This window comes from Artibeus jamaicensis, unplaced genomic scaffold (assembly GCF_021234435.1).
Source record: "Artibeus jamaicensis isolate MK-2021 breed Jamaican fruit bat unplaced genomic scaffold, CSHL_Jam_final contig_384, whole genome shotgun sequence".
Taxonomy (NCBI): Eukaryota; Metazoa; Chordata; class Mammalia; order Chiroptera; family Phyllostomidae; genus Artibeus; species Artibeus jamaicensis.
Window position 1 is genome coordinate 12571081 of NW_026521810.1, and position 12816 is coordinate 12583896.

The 12816-nt window shown below is 44.9% G+C and overlaps 1 protein-coding gene across 2 annotated transcripts in view; it reads right to left on the reverse strand.

The window, feature by feature from the left end:
- The window catches only part of CKAP2L (cytoskeleton associated protein 2 like), a 30599-nt gene that overhangs the window by 7491 nt on the left and 10292 nt on the right, over window positions 1–12816 (reverse strand). For both annotated transcript variants that reach the window (XM_037168002.2, XM_053664512.1), the window contains exons 4-5: window positions 6061–7298; window positions 3985–4192 (exon numbers count right to left, since the gene is read on the reverse strand). In XM_037168002.2, coding sequence (XP_037023897.2) covers window positions 3985–4192; window positions 6061–7298 — 1446 coding nt within the window. The remainder of the gene's footprint in view (window positions 1–3984; window positions 4193–6060; window positions 7299–12816) is intronic.

A 12816-nucleotide genomic window follows, 5' to 3' on the forward strand; every position in this document is an offset into this window, starting at 1 on the left:
ACCGGGAAGTGGACCAGGAGGAACGTGGGCCAGGTACCAGTGAATTCGGCCAAGCGGCACCTCCTACTCCTTGGGAGATGGGGAGGGGGGCGGACACAGAGGTGAGTTCACCGTCAGGAAGCACCGGCACTACAGGAGGAGGCACGACACTCTCCAACCCGAGGAACCAGCACTGCAGCCAATAGTTGGGGGAGCAAAGAGGAGTACGTTTTAAGAGTATCGCAGTCGATATCTTCAGGGTGACGAGAGAATATTGCTATTGTGAAACCAGTACCGGCTGCTCTGGAAGAGAACCAACATGAGGGCAAACAGTGGCTTGGGTGCTGCTGAAGAAGAAAGAAACAGTGAGCGGGAAATCCAGAAGTGGGATTCTCCCAGAACCCGGTGCAACAAACAAAAAAATGGAGAGTATACAAGAAAAGGTGCATTCTGGAAAATATATCTACTATGCAGGAATTTCAATATCATGCAAAGAATTTCTAGAAGCAAAAGCAGAACAAAGCTGAACACAAACTCAAACCAGTTGTAGAATAAAACTTCCAAGGACTGACCAAGAAAGCTAGTGTTCAGATTGAAAGGTCCTTACGTATAAAACCAAACCTAGAAAACCAGGACCCAAAGAAAATCCTAACCACTTCTAGAGAGAGAAGAAAGGATTATCTACAGAGTAATAAGAATTAGACTGACAGGAACTTTAATAAACCAATAATTCCAGATGCAAGAAACAATGAAACAGGAACTCCAAACTTTCCAGGGAAAACAATTTGAATTTAAAACTTCCTCCAGCCAAACTAAATATAATTTAAATGTGTGGGCAAAATAACGAGAGTTTCACAAGCATAAGGCCTCAGAAAGTTCACCATTCAAAAATCATGAAGTGACTAGTGAATAAACTTCAGAAATTCAAGCGGAAGACTTAAAAGTAACTAGATGAAAAATATATGTAACTTGTGTACCATGTTTGAACTTACACTGGCCATTTTCTTTTGTGATTTTAATTTATATACTTTTTTAATGAAATAAAGTAAATTGGATCAAACCCAGAAATAAGGGAAAGTCACAAAGAATCCACGCAGCCCTGCAGTGTGGTTCGGTTGGTTGGGGACTGTCCCACAGAGCAAAGCGTCACTGGCTGACTCCTGGTCAGGGCACATGCCTGGGTCGTGGGTTCAGTGCCCGGTTGGGGCGCGTGCACATACGAGAGGCAACAGACTGCTGTTTCTCTCTCACACTGATGTTTCTTGCCCTCTCTTTCTCCCTCCCTTCCCCTCTCTCCAAAAATAAATTTAAAAAATATTAAAAAAAGAATTCATGTCAATTGAATTACAAAATAAAAATGGCAGTTTAAGCACATGAGTAATTACAATAAATGTATATGAGCTAAATTTATTTTTTCAAAAGCAGAGAATTCCAGATTTGGCTAAAACAATTCAACTGTATGTATTCATATGAGACATACTTCTAGAAACATAGACATAGAAAAAGATTTACTTTACAAAAGCTTTAAAAAAAGCAGGTGTGGCAAGATTAACACAGGAGAGAAGAGAAGTCAAGGCCGTGACTCCCTGTGCAGGTAACAGAGGGACGTGGTGACGGAGGAGACTAGACTCCAGGTGGTGCAGAACGGGGTGAGCACTCAGATGTCGTGTTATGCAGTTGTACACCTGAAGTTTATACAATGTTATTAAATGTTACCCTGGGTGATTTAATTAAAAATTAGGAAGCGAAAGTTTGACAGAAACACAAAGAGAAATCACCAATCAGAGTGCAGTGAGAGGCTTTGGCATATTGCTTTTGGAAAGCAACAGATGAGCTAACAAACAAACAGTTGTGCTATTTAAATTTTCTGTTTGCTCTAGTGGATTCCCACGTGGAGTTTTCCATTCCACAGAGGATACGTATTCTTGTCAAACACTTTTGGAACACTCACGAAGACTGATCAGACATTAAGACCAGAAAATGTCAATAAATTCCATGCAGTATATTACAAATTAAAATAGCCAGGAAAAAAAATCAACACATCTGGAAGTTAAAAGATACTTTTGAAGATAACTTTGGGTTAAAGGACTAAAAATGAAATCCTCAAACTTGTTAGAAATGAGCGACAAGGAGAACTATATGTCAGTTGCTAAGCTACGGTCTCTTAGCTCCAAACCCTGGTTTCTTCTCTGCTTTGGGACCCTGGGGCTTGAGTTCTGTAAACCACCTTCTGCTGACAACAGCTCTTTTCTGGGCTCTGCCAGTATGGGGCGCTGGGGAGACTGCAGAGCTGGAGAGGAGAGGGGAGGGGAGGGGAGGGGTCCTCCTCTTCCTCTTTGCAGTATCACTAAGCTATGGTCCTTCACCCCAGCAGCAGCAACTGGTTCTCCCTTCCCCCTTTTCCCTGGCATTCAAAGACCCTGCCCACACCAATGGGGGAGCATTCTTGTCTCAGGGTCTGAGCCCAGCCTGGCAGGGCCCCCTCCAGCTCTGTAGCACCAGCTTCTTCTGGGCAGTATGCGTCTTTAGAGCTGGAGTTCCATACCCAGCCAGGTTTGTCTCTCCTAGATTTTATACTTAAAAACAAAAAGTCCTCACCTGAGGATATAATTATTGATTTGAGAGAGAGAGAGAGAGAACACTGATCAGTTGCCTCCTATAGGCAACCTGACCAGGGATCGAACCCATAACCAAGGTATGTGCCCTGACTAGGAATCGAACCCGCCACCTTTTGGTGTATGGGATGACACTCCAACCAACTGAGCCACCTGGCCAGGGCTCTTCTAGATTTTAGATCTGATACCCCCAACATCTCCTGGTTCTCCTGGACCCAGAGTTGTGGCTGCCAGCACCGTGTGTATGTAGCACCATGTCCCTCTGAAGATCCCCTCACCGTTTTTGTGCGCACACACTCACAAATGCCATTATGTCCAATGGCCGGCCTCTGTACCTCTGCATGTGTCAGATTCACAAGGGCCTGGGACTTTTTGTCCCTCTGAGGCAGCCATTCATCAGTGTAGTGCCCTCGATCAGGATGAGCTCTGGGATGGTGTGACTCCCAGTGTCCCCGGAGCTTCCTTTGGGACTGCGCCACAGTCACCCTCTGTGGACTTGGCCGTCCTGGCCCCACATCCCACTCTCCCCTGTTTTCCTGGGATTCTCTTCCCAGTAAATTACTTTCACACAAATTCTCCTCTTAGGGGCTGCTTCTAGGGAGTGCATACAAGACACTGTGAAACCAATCCTGCCACCACATTCTTTCCAGTATTATGATACTGGTGTGGTTTCTATTTTTCTGACTCGACACTGATTGATGAAGAACACTACCTATCAAACCTGAAGGATATGACCAAAGTCAAATTCAGAGGCAAATTTATAGCATTAAGTGTATTTAAAAAAATAAGACTAATACAAATGATCTAAGAAAAAAAAAACTAGAAAAAGGACAATACACATAAAAATAGATGTAGACATTGATGTAGAAGAAAAAATAATCCACAAAAACCCCAAAGATGGCCTTTTCAAAAGACTAAGAGAGAACCTTTTAACAAGTCTGATTTAAATAAAAGGCGTGGAATTACTAAAATGGCCCGAGAAATACAAACCCCAAGTAGACAAGTGACCATGGACAAAACTGAAAAGATACACATACACAAAACTATCTCCCACAGTGAGTAACTAAGTTTCTGTTTTGACAGACGTTACCTCCCCTTAACTATATTTAAGAAAAATGGCCCCGGCTGGTGTGGCTCAGTGGATTGAGTGCTGCCCTGTGAACCACATGGTCACCAGTTTGATTCCCAGTGAGGACACATGCCTGGGTTGTGGGCCATGTCTCCAGCTGGGGGTGTGCAAGAGGCAACTGATCTCCTGCAAATCGATGTTTCTCTCCCTTTCTTCCTTCCTCCCTTCTCCTCTCTCTAAAAATAAATAAATAAAACATTAAAAAAAAAGAAAGATAAATGACTCTGGGCTAAAGCTTTGGAGATCACCCTCCTCACTCACCCGTTCGATGAGCTGCAGACACTCGGTCAGAGTGCTGTTAATTTTATTGGACAATTCAAGTTGTGCTTTCCTTTCTTCCTCTTCTTTTTCCATGCTCTTCCAGAATGAAATATTCATCTCCTCCATTATTTTTCTTTTTGTTTTAAGTTCCATCGGAGGCCGCTTATACATTTTCCCCTTAGATTTCTGCCATTCTTCCAGCTGTTTCCTGTTATGCAGTTAAAGGGGAGGAATGGTTTTAGGTTTTTGGGCACATGGTCAAGCTTCAAGGTCTATGATGTGCATAGACGGAGTACGATCACTGCACACCTCTAACTACAGCCGAAGCCAAGAGACTGGAATGAAAACAGTTTACAGATGGGTCAAGACAGCAGTGGTTGCCCCCTCTTCAGAAGGCAGGTGCATTACTAGGATTAGAGGCGACTGGCATCTCAGTCTTCACATCCTTTGACTCCAAGATTATTCATTCTTTTTCTCTGAAAACACTCACTTCACCGGCATGCTACTTCTGACCCCTGCCTTCCGCCTCTGAGACCGCTGACTCAGCACTCCACTTCTCTTCCCGCAAGCTCTGCCACCGACCAGACCCACCAAACCTGCCCTTTGCCCTCCACAGGGTGTTGGCCACTCAGAGTGATCCACTTTACCCAGCTCCTTAGCCCACTCGTGACCACATCTACTCTAAACAAGACCAATAATTTCTTTTCGAAACATGCCGACGAGTCCTAATCCTGCTCTTCCCCGGCCCCACACTGTACGGTCTCCACTTCTCTGCAGCAGGCAGGCTGCTTGCTGCTGGGGAGCCATCGAGACTTGCAGACCCGAGTGTGGATGTAAACTCACTAGCTTCTCTAAAGCTCAACTAGTTCATGACTCACAAATGTACATTTTAGCCCAGACCTCCTCCTGGAGCCCCAAACTTTGTAAAACCCACAGCCTGCTGATATTTTTTATTTGATGTCTGGCAGGCATTTCAAATTTAATATTGTCCAAAACAATGCTCTTGATGTTCATGTCTGGATCTGCCCCCGATCAATAATAGTGTTTCCATCCACCCAGTTGCAAGGGCCTAACCCTAGGAGTTGTCTTTCTTTGAGCAGTGCTTTCTTTCCCTGTGCCCCGCACACCACCCTGTGGGCAGTACTCCCACCCCCACCAGCACCGTCCTAGTCCATAGCACTGTCACTTTCTGTCCGAACTGCTGCAGCTGCAAATTCAGCCTGTGCACAAGTATTAGAATGATCTTTATTAGAATGACTTCTGCCAGCCTCTCCAAGATTACGCCACGCTCTCTCCCTTTCCTCACTATGCTCCAGCAGCTCGGGTGTCCTTTCAGCCTCCTGACCCAGATCATCCCTGCGCAGGGTTTGGCATTATCGGCCTCCAGTCCTTCCTGACTAGGAAGTTATCTGTAATTACCCTGTCTTAGTTAACCAATGTGTTCATTTCCTGTCTTCCTTACTAGAATGCAAGCTCTAGGAAGGCAAAAACCCTGGCTGTCCTAGCACAGTACATACAACACACGAGAGTTCAATAACATGCAGTAAAATTCACATATTTTACAGTGCAGTTCTACATTCTGACAAATGCATGCAGTCATGTAACCATAACTATCACTGCTCCTAAGCTGCCTTACTGACTTTCTACAACTTTGCCTGCTCAGACTCATAAAAGTTTCCCATTCTTGCTTCCTCAATAACTTTCCTGGATTTAACCCCTGGTCGGCTTGACAAGGCACTCGCATCTCCCCACCTCCTCCTGGCCATCTCCCTTCGCTGTTCAGCCCGCAAGCACTTCCTGAGTGAGCTGTCTTCACCTGCACCCCTGACTCCTTCACTCTGTCATTCTGCTTCAAGCACAAAGAAAGTTACAGAGGTAATTTATAACACACATAGGTACCACTCAGCTCTACCAAGCCTTCATATTTGATATATTTGGTTCAAATCTCCTTTTCTCAGGATTGAAGCTAAAAATGACCCAGGAGCCATTATTTATGGCCTACTACCTGACCAAGTACTCTGATGGTCAATTTGCCTAATCACCTTAAATTGCGATTTTGGAATTAAAGCAATGTACCTTCGGTCCTCTGCTGTGATCTTCTTAACATCTGGGTTAGTCTGGGTTCTATTCAGGACTCCTCTTCTATTTGTGGCTGTGCTATCAGTCTGAGTTTTGGGAGCTGTCTTGTTTAAAAAATGATTCTGGGGAAGAGTACCTTTCAGCTTGGAGTCCAAGGTCCGTGCTTTCTGTTGATAGCTGCTGTTGTGTTTATTCCCCTTGGCTCTACTTGCTCTTATGCTTGGGGTGTTGGGAATGACTGAAGTAAAGCTGCCAACTGCCACGTTAGGCCTGCGGCTCACAGTTTTGGATTTCTGCTGCACGCATGATGTCTGGGGTCCAGAACAAGGTTGAGGGGGTTTCTGGTCTTGCTTAACGTGTGCATGTCTGTGGCGAGGTCCTCCCTGAAGTAGACTGGGGCAGGTCCTAGGTCTGGTGTGCTCTACTTTTTGTTCAGTAACAGTGTGTAACGGTAACTTAGCTCCACCTAGACTTTCATATTTACCATTATTAACCTTTATATTCTTCATGTCTTTGACCCCTGGTTTCTTTGATACTTGATTCCTATTAAGGGTCTGAATGGAGTGAGAGGGAGCTGTCTTTGAGCATTTTTCTCCTGGTTTCACAAGAGCTGTTCCTTTAGGGAGCTGCTGTGACTTTACTGGTGGAATCCTGGTTTGTGTTTGCCCAACAGACCCTTTATTAGCTCTGTCTTTCAGAACAGCCTGATCCAATGAACTTTTACACAAGGCTTGCTTAGGGGCCAGACTGCTTTTGGTTTGATTAGAAGAGCTAGTTTTTGGTTTAAGTTTGGCCCATAACTGAGCATGTAGCATCTTCTCAGAGTCCAGTAAGGTCTGGGGCAAGTTTTCTTTGTTTACCTCTTTTAGAGAGTTGTGTAAGGACTCACCCTCACCACAGACATTGCCCGCAGAGTCTGTGTGTGCTGCATTTTCTTGATCTGTCACTTGCTGCTTTGTAGCTTTCGGTTCCTGTATATTAAGTGACCCCTCTGTCTTCCTTGACAGCTGTCCAGTGGATGCTGCTGTTTTGTGCTGTTGCTGACGACTGCTGGGACGCTTACAGTTTGGGTTGGAAGAACCATATCCTGAAGTCGGCCTTCTGCCCAGAAGTTTTGGTGGCTCCAACTTTGGCTTCTGGGACCCTGGGATATGGGCAGGTCTGGGCTGAAGTTTAATGTTGATCGGTCGTGTAGCTTTGACAGGCAAAGCAACATCCTTTTTGGGTTTACTAGTCTAAAAATACAAAGACAAATGTCAAAAAAGTAAATTCACAAGAATAGCTCACTGTTTTTAAAATAAAGAAGTTATTTTACTTAGAATTCCACTTATGAAAGTTGAAATCTAAGAAAATATAGGCTCATTAATATAGAATTAAAAAACCCCTTTCCCAAGTATATGTCCGTTGATTGTAGAGAGAGAGAGAGGAAGGGAAGGAGGGAGAGAGAGAGAGAAACATTGATTGGCTGTCTCCTGCATGCATCTGAGACAACCTAGGTATGTACCCTGACTGGGAATCAAGCTGCAACCATTTGGAGTATGGGATGATATTCTAAGCAACTGAGCCACTGGCCAAGGCTAGAGGATTTTAAAAATGAGTTCCTATTAGAAATATCAGAATCTCTTAGTTTGGTAGAATCAAGCAGAGATGCAGTGAACATACACAACTTGCTCTTTAAAAAATAAATTTGCCTCAATAGAACTAGTGCTTGCTAAATGTCATTTATGTCCCAGTGAAGTGTCCCTTGGTGGGATCCTGGAAAGATACACACACAGTAAAGTTATGTTAGGGTACCACCCAAGTTCCTCCTAGTCCTTTGTACTAATTTTTTAAAATATATTTTATTGATTATATGGTTACAGTTGTTCTATTTCCCTCCCTTCATTCCCCTTCATCCTGCACACCCTCTCCCCCACCATCCCCCCTTTAGTTTATGACCACGTGTCTCAAGTTCTTTAGATTCTGTATTTCCCCTACTATTCTTGCCCTCCCCCCTATCTATTTTCTATCTACTGTCTATGCTACTTATTTTCTGTACCTTCTCCCCCCTTCTCCTCCTCCCACCCCCCTGTTGCTAACCCTCCATGAGATCTTCATTTCTATGTTTCCACCCCTGACCTAGCTGTCCTCTTAGTTTGCTTTTGTTTTAGGTGTGGTTCTTAATAACTGTGAGTTTGCTGTCCTCTCACTGTTCATATTTTTTATCTTTTTTTTCTTAGATAAGTCCCTTTAACATTTCATATAATAAGGGCTTGGTGATGATGAACTCCTTGAATTTGATCTTATCTGAGAAGCACTTTATCTGCCCTTCCATTCTAAATGAAAGTTTTGCTGGGTACAGCAATCTTGGTTGCAGGTCTTTGGATTTCATGACTTGGAATACTTCTTTCCAGCCCCTTCTCACCTGTAAGGTCTCTTTTGAGAAATCAGCTGACAGTCTGATGGGAACTCCTTTGTAGGTGACTGTCCCCTTATCTCTTGCTGCTTCTAGGATTCTCTCCTTCATTTTAATCTTGGCTAATGATGATGTGCCTTGGTGTGTTCCTTCTTGGGTCCAACTTCTTTGGGACTCTCTGAGCTTCCTGGATTTCCTGGAAGTCTATTTCCTTTGCCAAATTGGGGAAGTTCTCCTTTATTATTTGTTCAAATAAGTTTTCCACCCATGGCTGTTCCTCTTCCCCTTCTGGTACCCCTATAATTTGGATGTTGGAACATTTAAAGATTTCCTGGAGGTTCCTAAGCCTCTCCTTGTTTTTTTTTTTTTTATTCTTGTTTCTTCATCCTTTTCCGTTTGGTCATTTTTTTCCTCCTTCTAGTTCACTCCCTTGATTTGAGTCCCAGTTTCCTTTTCATCACTATTGGTTTCCTGTGCAATTCCCTTCATTTCAATTAGTTTAGCCTCCATATGTTCCTCTAATTTGTGACTAAAATCAACCAGTTCTGTGAGCATCCTGATCACCAGTGTTTTGAACTATGCATCTGAAAGTTCGGCTATTTCTTCGTCACTTAGAGTTATGGGCTCTGGGGCTTTGAGTTCTTGAGCCATAATGTTTTTCTCTGTTCACACCTGTTAGGAGCCTTAAGTGTTCACCAGGGTGGGGCCACCCAGGTCGCTGATTTGTTACGCTGTATGTGGGGGCAGGGTCAGAGAAGGACAACAGCCGTCCCCTCTGCTGCTTCCCACTGCTGGGGCCTGCATGGTCCGTCTCACTGCTTGCTCCTTCACCAGTTTATCTGCACGCGAATGTGTGACTGTGGTCAGCCTTCAGTGGGTCCGCCCACTGCTACTCCACACCTGGAATCTGCCAACAGCTGCCTGCGCACCTAGGTCGCACGCCTGGGTGGGTCCAGTGGATCTTTCCTGCGCGACCCCGCTCTGCTGCTGGCTCTGCCCCTCTTACTGGTCTGGCTGAAGAGTTCGTTATTATCAGACTTCCGTATAGTTCAATTTTCTGTGGTTTGGCTGTGTTTTTGTTGCTAAAACTTTGTTATTTTTAAACTTGGTTGTGGGAGAAGGCACAGTGTTTCCACCTACGCCTCCATCTTGGCGGAAGTCCTAATTCTTTTTAAAGACGTTACCTTTGTAAAGGTCACTGTGTCACTCCAGAACCTTTGTCTCATCAGTAGCAAGGGCAGGTGGTAAGTGCTGGGACACCTGACAAACTTCAGAACAGCTCTTCATAAGCATCTACCATCACAAGAGTTAGTCATATTTGTAAATTCAGGATGGTTTTAAGGTTAGACTCTCGGGTATTAACAATGTTTGTCATGTGATTTACCTTTGGACAAGAAAGGTAGGGCTAGGTCACAGAGAACTTTGAAAAGCAGGGAGGGGAGTTAGAATTGATATGGCAGATAAAGGAGGAGAGAAAAAGATGGCGGCAAGGTAGGTGGGAGAGGAGCCCACATTGCCCTGGGCCTGTCTGGGACACCTAGCCAATCTTCTGAGGAACAAGAGTGAACAGCCAAAGCAATCCCAGCTTATATGAAATTTGGAGGCCAAAAATTGTAGAGGACATTGAAAAATAGACGGTAAGGTCCCTGGGATCTGTGCAGGGACCACGGCTGCTGCTGCCCCTGGCCCAGCGCCTGCCGCAGGCTCCCTGCAGGGGAGTTAGATCACCAGATCCCTCCCCTACCAAAGCAGGGAGGGCAGTGCAGCACCAGGAGGGACCTGGATGCTCTAAGTCGCTGGTGGGAATGAAGACAAAGTGGGAGACACACACAGAGGTAGATGTCAGGATGGGCGGGGTAGGACAAAATGGCGGCTGAACTACAACCCGGAAAAGATGGCTGACGTCAAACCAGAGAGCCGAAAGGGTGGGCTTTGCCAAAACAAATATCCGTATAGCAACCTGAGCCACCAATGATATATTGCCGCTTTGTTCAATGGGGACCAATCCCCAGCTCTCACGAAGAGAGCCAACCACAATAAAACCCTGCCATATTCCCTGCTTGGGGGCGACTTCTCTAGCCCCACTCTGCAGACCAGGGAACCTTGCCCGGGTGCGTAAACCCCAATAAAGCTCTTTATTGCCTGACTTTGTGGATGATTGGCATTTCTTTCTCAGAGAAGCCTAAGAAAAACCTTTCAGTAGTGTTCAGCTGCTGGGACTTTGTGCTCTGGCTAGGTCATTACCAGAGAAATTGGGGAGCCAAGTGACACCTGGAGAAGGGAGAAGAGTTGGGCATTGTTGACTGGGACCCAGATAGTCTCTGGCCTGGTTAGAAAGTTGGGCTGTGTGAGAGGCTGGGTGCTTATTAAGGACAGCGGGCTTAAACAAGAGGACTCTACTAAAAAAAAAAAAAATTCTCAGCCATTGTTTAAGGAACTCTCTCACAGTGGCTGGCTCATGCTGCTCAAAGGGAAACTGATTCGAGCTGCTCACCCAGAGGCTGACTGGCGTCCCTTGCTAGGCGGCTGATTTCCATTACTCACATGGGCGCCGCATGCCTGGCAGGTGGTGGGCTCCAATGTGGCGGGCTCACAAAGAGCAAGGAGGAGGTGCACTGCACAGATCGCATAACAACTGGTGAATTAAAGGTGCCAGCTTGGTACAGATGGACAGTGGGGGTCGGAAGCTCACAGAGGACCTGGGCTGGAGGCTGGGCAACTGTGAAGATTGCTGTCCAGACCTGGCTCCCATCCTCACAAAGCCATAGGAAGGGAGAAAAGCAAAGCCCAGCACCTCCCCACCCCCGACTGCCTCCCACCCTGCGGCATCCAGGAAGACCAACAGAAATCGATCATTGGGTTTAAAGTCAGCAGGAGGCTTTTCCTCCCTCTCTCTGTTGTTTTCCTTCCCCCAAGTGAGACAATAAGACCTGGAACTGTGAAAGGTCCAGAGACAGATCCAAAGAGGGAACACAAGGCTAACCCCAACAACTGAGAAACTGAGACAGATTTCACTTTGTTCTCCTACAGAACTTGCATTTTATTGTTTACTTGTACTATTATTTTTTTAAAATAATTTTTACTTATTAGTATTTTTCCTTTCTGTTGTTTTCTCTATTTCTTTGTTTAATTGCATTGTTTGACTGGTTTTCCTTATTATCTGTTTAATATTGTGTTTTAGTCCTACTTCTTTCACTTCACGAGTGTTCTAATAACACACCACTCTTGATTGTGTACTTTCTATTCTCGTTATCCAAATCATATATTTCTTGTGATATTATTGTTGTTCCAGTACTAATGTAAATAATTGTCCATACAACTGTAAATACTACACAGCACCCCTCCCTGATCTGACCCCATTTCACTATCTTCCTGAGCTTTCTTCCTATTGTGGCTAACTCTATTCTCTCTCACACTACGCCGACTGTCTATCCTTTACTCTCACTATGTCTCATCATCTAACCTTGCACAAGCACTCTGTTTTCTAAATCGAGCTCACAGTCCTTCTCTCCTCTAACAAGAGTCTTATGTCTTTTTCACCTTTTATAAAAAGTGGCTAGTTGGGTGAAATATCACGGTTAACACTATACTTACCCAAAGTGGGAAACTTATCCAACCAAACACTATACTTATCCAAAGGATATCCTATCTCTTCTCTACTTGTTGGTACTTTAATTCCCACAGAATACTCTCCTGCTGTCTTAATCCATTTTCCCTCCCCCCTGCCACTGATAACATACAAGACTAGGTGGAAGCTGTGTGACAGACCTAGGCAGGCCTATGAGGAATGGAAAATCACCAGGCTAGAAAATGGCACCGTGGGAAGCTGCCTGCAGACCCTACCCAGGAAAAACAAATGAAGGCTAGGGTCTGGGGTCAGCCTATCAGGCATAACAGGATGCAGCTTTAACTAGAGCCTGCACCCAGCAACCAGCTCTAGCCAATCAAACTCTGGTACCCTTCGCAGGTTTTTGTGTTTAAAAACCCTGACCTAAGAACAACCGAGTGAGTCCCAACCTCCCTTGGTCGGCTCTACTTTCCCTCTTATTCCCCACTAATAAACCCTGTTCTCCTTAGCTTGCTGCATCCATCCGATTCCTTGAGCGACTCCTACCTAACACTGTGAACATCAGTATACCCACTGGAGAAGAGACCCCATCAACAAATGAACCACTAACAGGTAAAAACCCAAGTACAACAAGAGAGCCCACACAAACGGAAGAAGGGGCAAACCTAGAGCATTCAGACAAGGAGATCAAAGAGACCACACCACTGAATCCCATAGAATTCCTACCATAGAAGTTCCCTCTATAAAGATAGCTAGCAAAGCAGAATATAAGGAAGCACAGAAACTAAGA